Genomic DNA, 17,943 nt, shown 5'->3' on the forward strand with positions numbered 1-17,943 from the left:
TTCTTAAAAGCTATATTCTTATTCAAGAACATTGTAAAGATGATATCGGCATAATATGTAAAAAAGTTGGAAAAGCTTACCTAACCGTTGAGAAAATAAAAGACTCGTTCAAGGCAAATTTTTACATTGCTTTATAAAGAGAATCAGATGCGTGAATTTTTGTATGTCTTATTGAGAGATTGCGATGATATATATACAAGAGCTAGTCAACTAGAAACTGAAATCTATCTAGTAGTTACAACAAAATATACACTACTTGCGGAGATTGTAAAACAGAGCAGATTATGCGGGAATATGCGATGATATGAGCTCCAATACTTTATTGAGAAAGTTTATAGGCAGAGAGAGTCTTCAGGAACTAACCGGTTAATAGCAATAAAGTTTTCCACTTTTCCTCTTTGTTATCTACATACATAATATTTGGTCCATATCGTCTGTCATCAAGCGCCAGTTCCATCCATGTGACCAAGAAAAGAGTTTCTGCATTGTGGCTTGATGTTTCAGTTGCGGACAGTGTCAAATTGTCCGAAAAGCTTCAACACCTTTGTCCAATTCTCTTATATAGCCTCGTTAGCTGCTGCCTGCTCTGGTGCCACAAAAATGGGTCTATAAGACATGCAATAGGTTGGTAGAGAACCTAAACACTTAAAGCAGCACAAGGTGTATTACCAAAATGGGTAGTCACAACGAACAGTTCCATCAAGCTGTGTTTCACTCTGCAATATGTAAAATGCAACAAGATGAAATAAAGTTTGAAGATCTCAAAATTAGCAGTGAACTCAAGTAAAATAACCAGAAAGATCTGTAGTGATGCAACCAATCATTCTGTACTGATGGCTCAGAGGGATGATGATTTGGTAGACCAGCATGTTCATCAAGGTTGGATCAGATCCTAGCATCTTCACTTTCACTGAACAGAAGGGGAGATGGAAGCTCCAAATGATAATTTGACTGATCTTTACCTATTCCTCCAAGAAAATATGGCAACGACTCAACAGCATCAGCATGAAGAGCAGGAATAAAGGGACCTTCTCGAGGGGTGCACAATTCTTTGCTTCTGCAACAGATGTTGATGTCTTGTCCTTCGTTTCGGCTACAATTTGTGTTACTGTTCTTTCAATTTGTGTGATAGGTTGTGAGGTTAAAGTGATTGGTTCAAACTCCACATCGATGAAAGAACACGGAGCCTGGTAACATTAATTTTAGGTAACCACTGCTCTAATTTAAGTGAGAAAAGTAAGAAATTTTTTCCCACAAACTAAAGCAGAAGTGTTAAACATGAAGATGTCTACAAAATTTTACACATAGACAACGCAACAACGCAGGTCTCTACTTTGAAAACCAGAATGTAGTACCCATAGTCACTAACCATAACGATCAAAAGGCTCTGAACAGAGTCAAAAGCAGGAATAGAAGCTGTTAATGTGAGGGTATGGCATAGTGGACAAGGACGACATTGTTTCTTTGCTTGCAACAAATTTGATAACAAGAGCATAACTGAATTATAGTTCTTCCAAACAAACTAAGAAATCCCAAGAATGCCTAACTACAGTAGACTTCTTCCACTAACAAGAATGCCTTATCAAAGTTACCATTAAGGTTAGTTGGCACACCACAGGTTAGAGGCCAGAGCACATCTGCTACAGATCGAGTATGTATATTTTCTGGCCTAGCGTTCAACCCGGAGAGTCATGACCGGAAAGGAAGTGTTGAGTTTCACCACAGGATTCTCCCTTGAGTATCTCCAACAATTGAGATCGTCTTCAGCGTTTCCTGTATGTACTCCATATTTAAAGGCGAAAGTTACATTGCTTGGCATATGGGTGCACAAAATCGAGTTCCCGGTTAAACCACAACCATAGGGAAGCTCCTTAGCTGAGATAGAGACATTTCCCAGTTGGCAAATAAAGAATACACAGTCTCCCAAATCGTTGACCTCAGCCCATGTACCAGCCTCCTCATCTAGCCTACACACTCTACATGTAAATCGACTGATATCCGAAACACCAAAAGGTGGGAACCTTACCTCAACCAGGAAAAGTTCATCATTGCCAGATAGAACCAGATAGGGTGCTATCTCTTGAGGCGAGGGGAATAGAAGAGTCACCTCTAGCGAATAAGGATCAATAACGACAATTTGTTTCGATAGAAAGTTTGCATAAAACCTGCCTTTAAAAGTAATTAAACCCGTGCAATAAGAAGTTGGAACGCCTTCAAGCCGCTTCCATCTCATTTCGACACTTGTTAACACGAGCAAATATCTAGAGGTGTTAAGAAGGACAACAAATTGTCCTCTTTTGTCCTCCTTGTTTAGCGGAAGAATAGCCATACTACTAAGATTCCAACCGATCATTCTGTACTGATGTCCCAGAGGGATGATCTGGCAGTCGAGCATGTTCAACAAGGTAGGATCAGATCCTGGAATCTTGACTTTCACTGAGCACTGAAGGAGAGATGGAAGAAGCTCCATATGATTCTCCTCTGACTCATCTCGGCCTATCCCTCCCAGAAAATACTCAGCAGCATCACTATCAAGAGGAGTTTTGACTCTAAAGAGGAACAAAGGAATCTTCTGGAGGGTGCACAAGTCTTTGCTTTCTAAAGGGAACTTGCCAAATGAGGGAAGAGAGTAACTCGGCCATAATAGGGAAGAAGGAAAGGGAAATGCGGATCGCCACGAGGTGCAAACAGAGCGAGCATGAACAACATCGAAACAGTTCTCCTCTTCTAGATGGGTGGAGATAAGGTAGAGTAGCTCTTCAGGGAGCTGAGACCAGTCTGACATTATCGATGATGGTGTTGATGTCTTCTTCTTGGTTTCGGGTTCTGCCATGTTTGCTGCTGATGAAGACAGGAACTTAATTGCTGCTACAATTTCGAAATCTGAAATAAAAATCACAACTTTGGTTTAAGGTTTAGGAACAGAGAAGATTTAAGATGATAGAAACTGCTGCAATTTGCGAGATTTAAAATAAAAATTACAACTTTATTTTAGGGTTTAGGGAACAGAGAAGATAGAATTGATTCTAACCCTTCTTTTACAGCAAATTCGCAGTTCATTATTAGAAAAGAAAACCCAAACATCATATTCATACACCGAACGAAGATTAAAGTGATAGCTCGTACCGTAAAGAAGTTGGAGCTGAATTTGAGATCAGTGCTTAGAGAAATTGTGAGGGACGCTTAGGGTTTGGCTTATTGTGGAAGACGCTTTGGCTGTGAGGGAAAAAGATGATATTTTCTTCGTCTTTTCCGTTGCAGGTTCTGCCATATTTGCTGATGATGAAGACAAAAGCTTACTGCTTTAGGGTTTGGTTTGCTGATGAAGACTGAAATGAAAAATTACAACTTTTTTTTTTTTATATTTTTAAAGGGTTTTTATCCACAGAACAGCTGATGTTTTTTTTTTTACACTCTATACAGCAAAATCGCAGAGATAAGAAGAGATAGGCCGTACCGTCGTAACTGCGATGAAAGAGTTGGAGCCGGAAGGTCTCTGAATGAAGAGAAGAGGGAGTGATTCTGATTAAAGCTATGAGAAATTGAGCATACAGATATGGAATCGCTTCTGCCTTTGTTGAACCAAAAAAAAAAAAAAAGAGAAGCAATTTTGGTACTGTCGATTGTGAAGTTTGGCTGACTGTGTGGTGGACTACTACTGTGGTGAAGACGCAGACGCTCTCTCCTCTCTGCTGGGGTAGTTGAGGCGAAACCAGCAAGCCTCTGTTTAGTGTAGAGGCTTTATTTAATTCGGGGAATAACCGAAGGAATTGGTCCGGTTAAAATCAAGTGGTGCCGGTTGAGACTTTGGGTTAATTTCGGATAAAACCGTGATGACGATGACGTTTTTGAGGGGATTGTCACCACAACGAAATTTGATTACGACATAACTTCGATATATGACATGGAGCAATGGTGAAAATGTGCTATGGCACTCCTTATACTTCATTACTTTGTTTCAAAATGTTTGTATTTTTAGTCCTTTTAGACCACTTCTCTAAATGGTAACGGGGTATTTACAACTATTTTTTTTATATAAACTTTGAAATTATAAAGTTAAAAATCTCTTTTAAAGTTCTTAAAATTTGTATTCCTCTAATGGTAGAACCATATTTGTAAATTTGGGGTTTTAAAAAATATTATTTTTGATTATAATATTTTAAATAAATTTATTTTGTTTAAGTTCAAAAATATTTTATAAAACTTAAAAAATATTGTATTTCTTAAAATTCTAAACAATATTACATAAACATATTAAAAATAGATATATAAATCATAAACAGAAAAACAATTAATTGTAATCTTGATTTGTTTTATATATGCTCAACCAAATCAGCTTCCAATTGTTAATGTATTGTTTGATCACGAACTCCATTTCGAATGCACATCATATTACCGAGATTTGAAAGTATATTTGTAGAATACATGAAATTCACTTGTGAAATTCTGTTTGTATGAATTTTGATACATCAAACTAAGTATACACATCTCGTTCGTCTTTAAAATATGATAGATGCTGTCATAATCTTTCCAATTTTATCTTATCCCAAATAAGAGCTTTGTTTTCTACAATAGCGAATTGAACTTGCCAAACTCCAAAAACATGTTCCACATCTTTATAGACAGCTTCTTGATGTGTAGCAAATAAAGATGCTCTAAAAATTTGTGGAATTGAAACCGATATGATAAAAGTTGCTCGTTTCGAATATATATCAACTGTGAGATAGTATGTCAAATGATACTTGTGTCTTTTGACAATTTAATTCACTTTTGGAGCTTGACTTTGTAATATATCATCAAAAGCTGGTGAGCGATAAAAAATATTGATATCGTTTAAGGTACCTGGAGGTCCAAAAAAAAATGTGTCATATCTAGAGATCTTGTGAAGGTACAACCTCTAAAATGATTGTTGGTTTTCCAAATCCACATGTATATTGTCATTTCCAAGCGGTGGAGCAATTATTCCACTTCCAATGCATACAATCGATGTTTCCTATCATCACAGGAAATATGTTTATCTCTCCAATATTGAGTAGTCATTGAAGATCTTCTGGTGTAGGTCTTCTTAGGTACTCATCTTCGAACAAATATATAATTCCTTCAACAGAGTGTTTCAAGCATGCAATCATAGTGCTTTCGCCAAATTGTGATTTCATGCTTGGAACATTTTGTTGAAAAAATCATATATTTATTCAGAGATGAGTACCTAAGAAGACTCACACCAGAATATCTTCAACGACTACTCGATATTATAGAGATACGCGGATTTCCCGGGATGATAGGAAGCATCGAGTGTATGCATTGGGAGTGGAACAATTGGCCCATCGCTTAGAAAGAATAATATACATATGAATCTGGAAAACTAACAATCATTTTAGAGATTGTAGCTTCACAAGATCTCTAGATATGACACACTTTTTTTTTACCTCCAGGTACCTTAAACAATATCAATATTTTTGATCGTTCACCAGTTTTTGATGATATATTACAAAGTCGAGTTCCAAAAGTGAATTACAGTGTCAACAGACACGAGTATCATTTGGCATACGATCTCACAAATGATATTTATTCGAAATGAGCAACTTTTATCTAACTGATTTCAATTCCACAAGGTCCGAAAACATCTTATTTGCTATACATCAAAAAGTTATATGCAAAGATGTCGATCGTGCTTTTGAATTTTTGGAAGCTAGATTTGTTATTGTTGAAATCCAACTTTTATTTGAGATAAGGTAAAAATAGGAAAGATTATAAGAGCATGTATCATATTTTACAGTATTATAGTAGAAGACGAACGAGATAAGTACTCTTTGATTGATGTATCAAAGTCGCACAAACAGAATCAAACAGAACTTCACAAGTGGATTTCACGTATTCTATAGATATGCCTTTAAATCTTGGTAACATGATGCACATTCGAAATCGAGTCCATGATCAAATAATATATCAACAATTGAAAGCTAATTTGATTGAGAATATATGAGAAATATTTGACACAACTCAGGATTATAACTAATCGTTTTGTTTCGTTTATGATTTGTATATCTATATTTTAGATGCTTTTACGTCATGTTGTTTACATTTTATGAAATGCAATAATTTTTAAGTTCTATAAAATAAAAAATATTTTGAAATTCAAACAAAATAATTTTTCTTTAAAATATTATAATTTTCAAATAATATTTATTAATTCTCAAAAACCAAAAATTTATTATTGGGGTTCTACCATACCATTGGAAAATGACAAATTTTAAATCTTTTAAAGAGAATCTAAACTTTAAATTGTTTAAATTTTGTATTAAAAATAATTATCAATCTTACCATTCGAGCATGAACTACATCGAAACAGTTCTCCTCTAGCTGCGTCGAGATACGAGGCAATAGCTCTTCAGATAGTTGAGACCAGTCTGGTATTGTCGACGATGTTGATGATGTCTTCTTCTTGTTTTCCGGTTCTGCCATGCTTGCTCATGAAGAAGTCGGAATCTAAAAATCACAACTTGCATATTTCAAAGTAGTTTCGAGAGATGCACATAAAATGTGTAGTGTCGCTCCATCAACAAGATAGATAGATCTTTTGATGGTTTATTCAGCTAGAAAAAAATGATAGGCATAGTAGTGTTTGTTCTGGACTAGATCCCGGTGATGTAGGAAAAACCGAACCCCGTTAACAAAGCTTGTATGTTATTTACTTTATACTCATGCAAACTCGAAATCGATCATACATGTACTTAAGCATATAGAGTTAGCCACAAATAATAGTTTTCATATCAAAAGTCTTGTATTCAATATATTTTGAGATTTTAGAGACGACATTAACCTAGCTGATTAAAAACCCAAAAAAAAGTGTATAACTTTTTTCTCCTAGCCAAATAGCCTTTGGATAAACAGAAATCAACTTTATTCATATAAAATAGAAACATTGCAAACATATTTAGAAAACGAGGAAAAGAAATGTCCCTTTGAGTGGTTTTATAGTAGTAGTAGTAGTTAAAATAACCAAAACTCTACGACAACTGCTGCGTCGTTCAAAGAACACATCAAACAACTTACTAAACCTCATTCTTCGTAGACTTTGACTTTATCTCCCCACTTCATCCCACTATCTCTGTTTTTTTTTTTTTGGTATCTTCTCTGCCTAACCCCAAAAGTAAACGGCCGTTATTACGGCTTCGAAACGGATACTGCCTCTTTAACGGCAATAGACGACGACCCCTCGATCACGCCGTTACCGTTACCTTTTAACTTCCCGTTACCGTTACCCATTGTTGTATTCGTGGACTGTATGGTCATGTTAGAAAGATTGGGAGAAGAAGGACCTCCGACGTCAGCAGCTCCAGGGATCAAAGGGTTACGGGTGGTGTGACAAGTGGCGGTTGAGATGGCAGTTGCTAAAGAGATTGGCATGAGACAGAGACCTTTCCCTTGAAGGTATTGCATGGCTGAGCCCATGTCTTCTTCCATTAACTTCGCCACTTGATGCTCCGTCATCGTAATGCTATCGTTAGAGTTTCCGGCCGTCTGGCTACCGCCGGCCATGGCGGAGGTTGCATTACCGTGGGATCCACCTGCCTGAATAAATATAAAAAGAGAAAAAAAAATCATTTTTGAAAGCGAAAAGACAAGAAAGTGAAACCCTAAGTGATAAAAGTCGGCACGCGTGCTCTGTTTTTTTTTTTGTGCTATGTTTTAGAATTTTAGAATTATATATATATATATACTTTTTTTTTTCTGGAAACTTTTTTACATATATTTTGTTTTGAACGTCTTGCATGATACTTTATCTAATTAACATAACTTGTATAATTTCTTAATTTTATCCATTGCCTAAAATGTTTATTGGAAATTACAAAAAAAAAAAAAAAAAAAAAAAAAAGAGTAGAGATAGTAAAATGAAATACCTCAGAGATTTGAGAAGAAACTGAAGCAGCTCCTCCCAATCTGCTCATGCTCAGTACCTAAAATGCATAATTAAATTCATTACAGAATTATGAAGTCCACTGGTCCACCACTTTTTAATCTTAAATATATATATACAGTATATAACCTGTGTATATGTCATAAAATCCAGAAAATTATTAATTAATTATATAAAATTTTGAGAGGGAGCATAAGGAATTTTAGTGGCAGAGGCCCATATTTGATTAAATGTTATGTAGAGATGGTACTAATAATATGTCAGCTTTTCTTTTTGTTTGATATGTCAACTAAAAGGCAAAGAAAGAATCTTCCATCAATACTGAAGTGAATAAAATAAAAACAAAATGTACTTTGTAAAAAAATTTACCCTATTGTATAATAAAAAAAATAACTGTAAAAGATATGAGAGAGAGCGAGATTCACCTTGACTTGGAGTTGTAAAAACTTGACATAATCTATAATCTCATCGAGCATCGATGCCTTGTCTGTCTGTCAATTATATATCAAACAAATAGTATAAAAATCTGTCAGAACTGAGATCTTAATCCATTTATTACTGCATTAGTTAACTTTATTATTGTAGCCCAATTAATTAGCTAATCAGTGTTTAATCATTTGATTGATGATATACAGTAGAACCTCTATAAATTAATACTCGGTAAATTAATAATCTCTATAAATTAATAAATTTATTCGGTTCCAAGTTGGGACTAGTGTCATTTTTGACATAATTCGATAATATAATAAGATAATAATTTTTTTGAAAATCCTTTGTAAATATATGGTCCCAACAATAATAAAAATTAATAATTACATAAGTTATCTAAATATATGTGTATATATACACATTAATTTTTATTAGAGTTCATTTTTAATATTTTTACTATATAAAAATCTTTGAGTACTATCTTCAAAACATAATAATTTTTATTTTTATTTTAATTGATTTTATAAAACTAATAATAATAATGATTAAATCTTATTTTTAAATTTTTTTAACTAAATTAGGAAAGTCTCTTTATAAATTAATAATTATTAATTTATCGATAAATTAAAATCCCTATAAATTAATAGAATTTCATGGTTCCAACATTATTAATTTATAGAGGTTTTATTGTATACTACTCCATCTCTATATATATGAACTAAACAACCACCAATTATATTAGTAAAACAAAACACATGAATTTGCTTATAAACCTACTCTTAGTTTTTGGTCAATAAATATTAACTCCTAAAAGTTGTAGTTGGCAGCTTAAAAACCAGTATCTCTTAAACCACTGGACGAAAGTTCCTGATCATTTTTTTTATACTTTATTTCAATTCTAGGTTCTAGATGCAATTATGGATCATACAAATCCAGAGTTGATAATGATGATTAAAATGATGAAAATGACGTTTAAAAAATATATTATCCATTTACAACCAAATAAATCTTAATTTATGAAACTAAAATGAAAGTGAAAAAAAAAAAAAAAAAAAAACCTTNGCCGTTTGGGACGAGTTCTTGAAGAGCTTTCATCCTTTCCGCAATTCTCTCTCTTCGTAACTGCCCCATTATAACAATTTTCAGAAAAATACTCAAAAAACCTATAGAAATTTTCAATTTCGACACCTTTCTCGGTAACTGTTACAAATTAATGCACCAAACATAATCAAATAAAAATGGAAAATAAAAAAACTAACCCTTTCGGCGATACTGTGAGGATCAGTTGCTTGACCTCTCCTAGCTCGGACTTTAGTCCTACTCTGCGGCGGAGCCGCCACCGTACCACCAGTAGCTGTAGACGCTCTTGCCTGCGGTTGCGATGGCGTTTGCGTTTGTCTTTCTTGGTTCATCAATCCACCTCCCGATCCCTATATAGATTTCATCATCAGTTACAAAAAAAAAAAGTTTAAAGTTATAAGAAATAGATAGAGAGACTATATATACCTGAGGGATATGAAAGTTAGGAAGAGATCCTGAGGCGGCGAAGCCATTGTAAAGAGCGTGGACGGAGGAGCCATCAGTCAAAGGCATCATCATGATCTGCTGATTTCTTGAGTCGACGTCGTGGCCGTGGAAGCTATCGGAAGGAAGAGGAGGATGAGCATCGTCGACGACGGATGGCCATGGGGCGGAGGAAAAGATTTGATCGAGGAAGTCTTCATGGTCAAAAGTAGTGGTGGCCTGAGTTTGGATATGGGATGAGGATGAAGAAGAAGGGGTTAGAAGAGAAGAGTTCATCATGATGGTGAATGATGATGGGCTCCTTCTTCTTCTTCTTCTTCTTTTTTTTTTTTTTTTTTGGGGGAATAGGTTGGAAATGTTGAGGTTTGGCTTAATTATTATAAAGAAGAATTGTTGTAGATATATATATATTTTTTTAATGTAGGGTTTAATTATAAATATCATTTTTTTTGGTGATGTTTTAAAAGGAAAAAGGAAAACATTTTATATACTTTTAATATTGTGGTTAGCAACCCATATGATAGTATTATATGGTGTGATGATGAAACAATGATTATCTTCGCCTCTTTAATTTCGTTTCCGTCTAGAGTTTTGTTTCTCTTTACTCCAAAACCTAATCATTCCTTTTTTTTTACATCTTAATGTATGTACATTTAATTATTGCTATTGTTATCTAAAGAGTTTGGATTATATTTGCTTTATATACTTTTTTCAGATACAAACTTAATTACTTCACCGTTTTTCTTTCTTTCAATCAGTAAAAGAACCTTTGATATGAATGTCGTCATCAAGTCAGAATGCCTAGAAACTCTCCACTTAAGCAAGGCGTTACGCGGACAGTTCCAGGTGAAACCAAACACAAAAGAGGATACTTGTCCAATTAAAGATTTGATCAAACCAAGAAGCTAAACTTGGATATTATATATTCACTCAAAAGTTTACCCTAAGAAAACTACTTATTTTAGGTGGGATTTAAATTGTTCAAACCAGTCAGCCGGAACGTAAAGACCTATAAGAAATTTAGAATCGTGCCAAGATCAAGCCTACTTATCCATTGAAAATTCCACTCGATCTAACGATGTTTATTAGGAAGCCCATCATTTTAAGGAGAATGATCCAGCTAGCCAAACTATACTCTTCGATAGATCGAAATCATCGAATTCAAGAGATGGTCATTGGTCGCTGCCTACCCGTAACCAGTCCTGAACCACCTACGTCACCCAACGGTAAAATATACTCGTCAATTCATTCGTACTATATATATACTATAAATGTTGTTATAATTTTTCCACGATGACAATTCATCAATGATCGATGCTAGTGCTCTCTCGAAATTCTACTGTTTTTGCGTTATCCCAAGATCACAAACATCCTATCCCAAAGCCGATATTCGTATTTGAGATTAATAATCACAAAATTTGATGATAATTTTTTTAAATGAAATTCCGTATCAATCACGACTTGGAACTTTTTTTTTTAATTCTTTATAACTGATATTTAAATGATATTCTTCTTCTTTCTTTTTTTTTTTTTTTCAATAGCTTCAAACTATATATTCTTTATATGATTGTGTCACAGCACACCATATATATATATATATATATATATATATCTATATATATATATATAAATACTCTTTTTTGGATAAATTATTTAACTGTCATATTTGAAACTCTAATTTTGTGTCTGGATGTTTGACACTTCTTCTCTTCGAATCCACTAATTAATTTAGGGTTTCAAGGTTTATATTTTAATTTGTAGTCAGAAATATTGTTTTTCTTTTCCATTGCTACAACATGAACAAGATTTAATGAAACAAATATATAGATAGCAAAATTCTTAATTCTTGAAAGCATGTGTCACATATATATGTACTTATTATACAAGTACATATGTGTGACTGTGTGCATGTATCTTCTCATGTTATGCACACTCTTATGTCAGCCACTCATGCATATATGTATGTATTGGTTCGCACCGTGGAATCAAGTTCACTAAATAATATTCCCAAGTCACGATTGTTGGAATTTTTTAACCAATATTAAACAAACATGTATATATATGAGCTCATCTACGTTCATGTATGTCTACGTATGTGCATGTGTGTATTGCATATATATGCGTATACATATCGAGCTTTTTAAGTTATATATTCCAACAATCTAAGAGACACGTACGTCTTTGTGTTGGCGTGTCCACTTTCCCACTATCCGAGTTATAGGTTTCAAAATGATAAAACTTTATTTTCCGTTAATAGATAGAATGTCATAGTTTTGTATCACTCAAAAGTGACATATTTCTATATTTCGTTGTGGTTCGTATAATCTCACATTAACTAAAAGCCTTAAACTTTCACGGTTCTTTCAAATTTAGAACACAATCTTTTGCGATTAATTAGTCATTTTAAAAAAAGAAAAACAAAGAGTTTATTTATCTTATTGTATCATTACACTATATGAACAAAAACACCCATAGTTCTTTTAGGTTTTGCTAGAAATTTAAACAATCTTGAAACATAAATTGTTTTGTGAGGAAACTAATGGTGCAGTTAATGTAACATATACTGATATAACTTTTGTTTTCCGGTATATGAAAGTATTTATGAAACTATGTAGGCCATATATTTACATGGGACAAGTCGTACGTCAACAAGAAAAGTGGGATTAGTTTTAATAAACTATTCTGCGTGATTAAGCACATGGGACATTCTGTGTTTGCACAAACTCACAAGGAGAGAAAGATGGGCTTTAATTACACTCATTTATTAACTGCAAATGTTGGTCAAATAATTAATGTACTACCAAACAAAGCTATAGAGAGAGAGAGATAAAATATACAGTATGAACTAATATGATTATTTTCAAGAGGGAAGTACTTAAACAAATGTAATTATCTTTGTTTGTTCTTAATAAAGTAAATGGAAGTCATAAAATATGTTTTATCACATTCTTCTGAACAAAATAACACTCATCTAGAGAGTAGAGATAAGTATATATTGGTATACGTCTTTGTCATTTCTTCCTTTACACCTCAATCCGCATGCATATACCACATAAAATAGTTAATATACTAATTTTGTTAATTTACAGTTTATGCATAAAGCAAAATAAAACTATAGAAAATAATGTTTTTTTATCCTAATAGATGCTCCACTGAATTTTGGGTTTGATAAGGTGAACTCCGTAAATATTAAAAATCTAAGTAAATGCAATATATCTACCTCTTAACGACCGAGTATTAAAACCTTTGAAGAAGCATGATTATTAGTTTAGGAATACCACAGACTGTGATTGAAAACGTCTCTGCGTGAAAGAATAATAGCCAAGGATTAAATGTACAAAATAAGATATATATAAAAGTCAATGTTTTTAACGAAGTTCCCGTTCCGTGTGGATGTCTCTGTGAGAAAATATATATATACCGAATAAATCTCTTTGTTTCTTCGTCAAAACTAAACCAAGAATTTTTTTAGTGGTTTGATAAATTTATTCGAAGAAATAGTGATATATGCACATGATATGATGTTCTTCTTCATTTACGTGTAATGGGTATATGATGTCAGATGTTGGTTTACCTTTCGTTTTATACAAAATGATGCTTTAAACTTTTGATATCTTTCATGTATATATAACATATATACTATATACATTTATTATTTACCCCACATATAAACTCTTATCAAATATAATTTTAGTGTTTTTACAAAAAAAGATATAATTTTAGTGTCATATTTCTTTCAAATAAACATATACATAAACGAACAATAGTTTTGACAAAACAAAATGAAAAAAACGATGGTATTTTTATATAATATATATACTATATACATATATTATTTACCCCACATATAAACTCTTATCAAATATAATTTTAGTGTTTTTACAAAAAAAATATAATTTTAGTGTTTTAACAAAAAAGATATAATTTTAGTGTTTTTACAAAAAAAGATATAATTTTAGTGTCATATTTCTTTTAAATAAACATATACATAAACGAACAATAGTTTTGACAAAAAAATGAAAAAAAACGATGGTATTTTTATATATCAGCTACCTAATTTTACAAAAGAACGAAAATATATAAATTGAAAAATATTGTAGAAATTGTGTAATATAGAAGGAATTAATTTTTTAAGCGTATGAATCAAACTATATGAACGTGAGAAAGAAGTAGAAACTGACAGTACAAAAAAATCGTTGCATCAACATAAATTATCTTTTGAGTAAAGTCAACTTATATACTTTCAGCTCAATTTAATTATGTAGTTTAAACTTGTAAATAGTATTAAAGCGTGTACTGAACTAACAAAACCCCAAAGGTCGTTTATGTACAAAAAAATTTAAACATATGTATAAAAACTTCCATTTAACTTGGTCTACTATATAGTTTTGTTATCGATATCCGAATTGCCATGTAGATAAGTTGTTATTTTTTCCATACAATACATACTAATGAAATTACTTAGACTGATCGAATAGAGAGCATTACACTTCCACAACTTCTTAGGGTATTCGTTAATTTCACCTAATAATTCGGTGATTATACTTTAAAAATAAAATATCAATGTCTAATGCAAGCGAGGATGAGACTTGAGACTTGAGAGTAGACTTTCTTTCTTATCCATCGATTAAATGGAAACTGAACTTTAATAAATAATAATAATCATAGCTCGTTTTTTCTCTCTTCTTCATAAACTTCGGCTGTCATGAGTCAATTGAATATCTAACAGTTGTTTATGTTTAGTTTCGATACTGCAGTCTCTTACCATTCATCAACCATTGTTTTTCGTCAATTGGACAAATCTTTCATTATTTGTTTTCATATTGTTTTGTATATAGTAGTCAATTTTTTTGTTACGGATTTGATTCTTGATTCAAAATCAACTAATAATAAGTGATTTTGTTCGTGCTTAATATACATATTAATTCTAGATTTTAACTCGATTATATGATTTTGTGCACAAATGGCGAAATTACTATTATTAATTTAAACAATTTTGAAGGGTACTGAGAAGTTTTTAGATGGATAGGTGCACAGAAAAAAGAAAAAAAAGATGGATGAAATATAATTCATGCATTTTCTCCATGGTTTTCATATTAATGACAAAGTCTAATGTTGAAACTTAAAACTTGATAACTAGGAGACAGCTCTTAATGTTGAAACCATGCACAAGGAATTTCACTTCGTTCTCCAATTATCCAATACTCGAACTTAAAAATTGAGTATTGTTAGATATTAGTATATGTGTGTATTTAATATATATATCTTTTTTTATTGCTGTATTTATTTTCATATTTATTTATTCTAAAAAAAAGTCATAACTAAAAATGAGTTATTATTTTTGTATGTTTTGAGTTTCTTGATATTCTGGTGTAAACAAATTCTATGTAATTCTTGAATTTGTAAAAAAAAAACTTTAAAAAGGTTTTTAGTTAGATCCAACTGTTTGAGGTTTATTTTAATCTAACTAAACCATGAATTTAGAAATTTGATGTCCAATAATTGTTTACAATCGTTTTCCAACCATTGGTGCTTGGTTTTGCTATATAAGACCATGTGCATTGGCGTCTTTTTGGGCTGTCCCCCATGATTTTTGTTTTTAAAATAAATGAAAATGGCTCATTAATAAAGAAACGTATTTTTAAAGGAGACGTTTTTCATCCATCGACTTGGCCACGTGGTTGTTTCTGATTGGAAGAAGAATTTGTCTAGGGTAAACACAAAACAATTTTTTGAGAGAAACTTTGCGACTTCTCTCTTCTATCTCGACGGCGATCCGATCTTCTGTGTCTTCCGAAGGCGATCCGATCTTCTCTCCAGAAGTTCTCGAAGAATTCTCGTAGCCGATCTTCTCTCCGGAAGCTGGTCCGATCTTCACTCCCGAAGTTCTGTGTCTTCCAAAGCCGAGACGAGACGACCATCGTAGATTTCAAGCCGCGACGATCTTCTGTCTCTCCCGAAGCTTGTCCGGCGGTTCAATCGTCCGAAATAAGGTATTTTTTCTTCATACAATTTGAGATATCGCTGATTATAGGTTCGCTGATTATCGCTGTTTATCGAAATAGGGTTATCGATTATTATCGAAATAGGGTTATCGATTATCGAAATAGAGTTATCGATATAGGGTTATCGATTAGTCTGCAACAAAGAGGAAACCAGCGAAGAGGAACAATGCTCAGTCCACAAACGTGAAGACTCTTGCTGAGTATAAGAGCATGTGGGATGTCAAGAAAGAAAAATTGGCTGAAAAGGAGAAACTACAGAAGCTGGTCATCCTAGACACTCTCTTAGCCAAAAAGGAACCTATGAATGCGAGTGAAGAAATTATCATGAACAAGATAGTTTCCCAGTATTTCTGATATTAACTATGTGTTTGTTGTTTGTTTTTCTTGTATTTCCTGTTTGATTTGTATTTCTTGTTTGTTTGATTTGTATTCCATGTTTTAAACTAAATCAATATAACTCGGCTTTTGTATTAACTCACTTAATCAGATTGTGATTTCTTTTTAACATTTGTTCTATTAAGTCTAATCTGCTTCTTCTTGTAAATCAATATAACTCTTTCACTTATTGCAGGTTCTTCACATGTCCAAATGTCGATGATGGAGAGATGCATATTCACAAGTGGTGGGATGTGGCTGTAATGGAGGAGTTGTAATGACTTTCTCTATGATATGTACTTGTTGCTACGGTTTGAGGCTCACGGGTACTTGTTGTTTTGTTATGCTATGTATGTTGTTTTGTTTTGCTATCTCACGGGTACTTGATGTTTTGTTTTGATATGTACGTTGTTTTGTTTTATTGAGGCTCACGGGTTACACCATAATGGAACACCGAATTTTAATATCACGGGCACTAGTCTTCCATTATATATATGCAACAAAACATTCACACCAAACAATATCAAAGCAAGAAAACATTCACACCGAACAATATCAAAGCAGCAAAATATTCACAAGTTATTTCTTCCTTTCTCTTCCTTTCTCTTTAATAAAAGTTATTTCTTCCTTTCTTTTCTTTTCTCTTGAAATGGGATCATCTTCAAACCATTATCACTACCAAGCAGATGATGATCATTATCACTACCAAGGAGATGATGGTGATAATTTTGATGCCTATTTAGAAAACATTTATGATGTTTCGCATATTATTCCGGAACCAAACCAGCCAAACGAAAGGATTTTTATCGAGCGAAACCGGGAAGAAGGCCACAATAATCTTTGGAATGATTATTTTAGTGACACTCCAACATTTCCAGAATATTTATTCCGGCGACGGTTTCGCATGCACAAGCCATTGTTCATGCGAATTGTGCAACGTCTCTCTACCGAAATCGAATATTTCCGCCAAACCCAGGATGCAACCGGACGGGCTGGTCTTTCACTCATACAAAAATGTACTACAGCAATTCGTCAATTGGCATATGGTAGTTCGTCTGACAGTGTTGACGAGTATGTACGAATTGGTGCTTCGACAGCTCGAAAATGTTTGCACGAGTTTACCGCTGGCATCATCCAAATGTTTGGAGATGAATACCTAAGACGTCCTACACCGCAGGACCTAGAAAGACTACTCTATCATAATGAACAGCGTGGATTTCCAGGGATGATTGGTAGCATTGACTGTATGCATTGGGGGTGGAAGAATTGTCCCACAGCTTGGAAAGACATGTATTCACGATCAACCGAAAAACCTACAATTGTGTTGGAAGCGGTAGCTTCGTATGACCTCTGGATATGGCATGCCTTTTTTGGAGCTCCAGGTACTATGAACGATCTTAATATTCTTGATCGATCTAATGTTTTTGATGACATAATAACCGGTAAAGCTCCCGAAGTCAACTACGTTGTCAACGGAAGGGAGTACAATTTGGCGTACTATCNTTCGGAAATGTTTGCACGAGTTTACCGCTGGCATCATCCAAGTGTTTGGAAATGAATACCTAAGACGTCCTACACCGCAGGACCTAGAAAGACTACTCTATCAGAATGAACAGCGTGGATTTCCAGGGATGATTGGTAGCATTGACTGTATGCATTGGGGGTGGAAGAATTGTCCCACGGCTTGGAAAG

General features: G+C 33.4%; 2 protein-coding genes across 3 annotated transcripts; both read right to left on the reverse strand.

The window, feature by feature from the left end:
- On the reverse strand, window positions 1,238–3,701 carry LOC104702943 (F-box/kelch-repeat protein At1g64840-like). 2 transcript variants are annotated; one of them, XM_010418873.2, is made up of 3 exons: window positions 3,458–3,701; window positions 3,127–3,276; window positions 1,238–2,883 (listed from the first exon to the last, which is right to left on the reverse strand). In XM_010418873.2, exon 3 carries the CDS (start codon window positions 2,831–2,833, stop codon window positions 1,670–1,672), a length of 1,164 nt encoding a protein of 387 aa, XP_010417175.1. In that variant the 5' UTR covers window positions 2,834–2,883; window positions 3,127–3,276; window positions 3,458–3,701; the 3' UTR covers window positions 1,238–1,669. The 2 variants fall into 2 exon arrangements, with proteins under 2 accessions (XP_010417175.1, XP_010417173.1); XM_010418871.2 differs by having other exon boundaries at window positions 3,127–3,329.
- Window positions 6,826–10,236, reverse strand: LOC104705000 (transcription factor bHLH66-like). Its single transcript, XM_010420993.1, has 6 exons — window positions 9,854–10,236; window positions 9,607–9,777; window positions 9,406–9,469; window positions 8,344–8,414; window positions 7,902–7,958; window positions 6,826–7,572 (listed from the first exon to the last, which is right to left on the reverse strand). Exons 1-6 carry the CDS (start codon window positions 10,148–10,150, stop codon window positions 7,165–7,167), a joined length of 1,068 nt encoding a protein of 355 aa, XP_010419295.1. The 5' UTR covers window positions 10,151–10,236; the 3' UTR covers window positions 6,826–7,164.

This window comes from Camelina sativa, chromosome 7 (assembly GCF_000633955.1).
Source record: "Camelina sativa cultivar DH55 chromosome 7, Cs, whole genome shotgun sequence".
In the NCBI taxonomy this organism is placed as follows: Eukaryota; Viridiplantae; Streptophyta; class Magnoliopsida; order Brassicales; family Brassicaceae; genus Camelina; species Camelina sativa.

What these genes read in the sequence shown, in the direction of transcription:
- LOC104702943 (XM_010418873.2), bottom strand. Translation starts at nt 2,833, where the DNA reads ATGGCAGAACCCGAAACCAAGAAGAAGACATCAACACCATCATCGATA.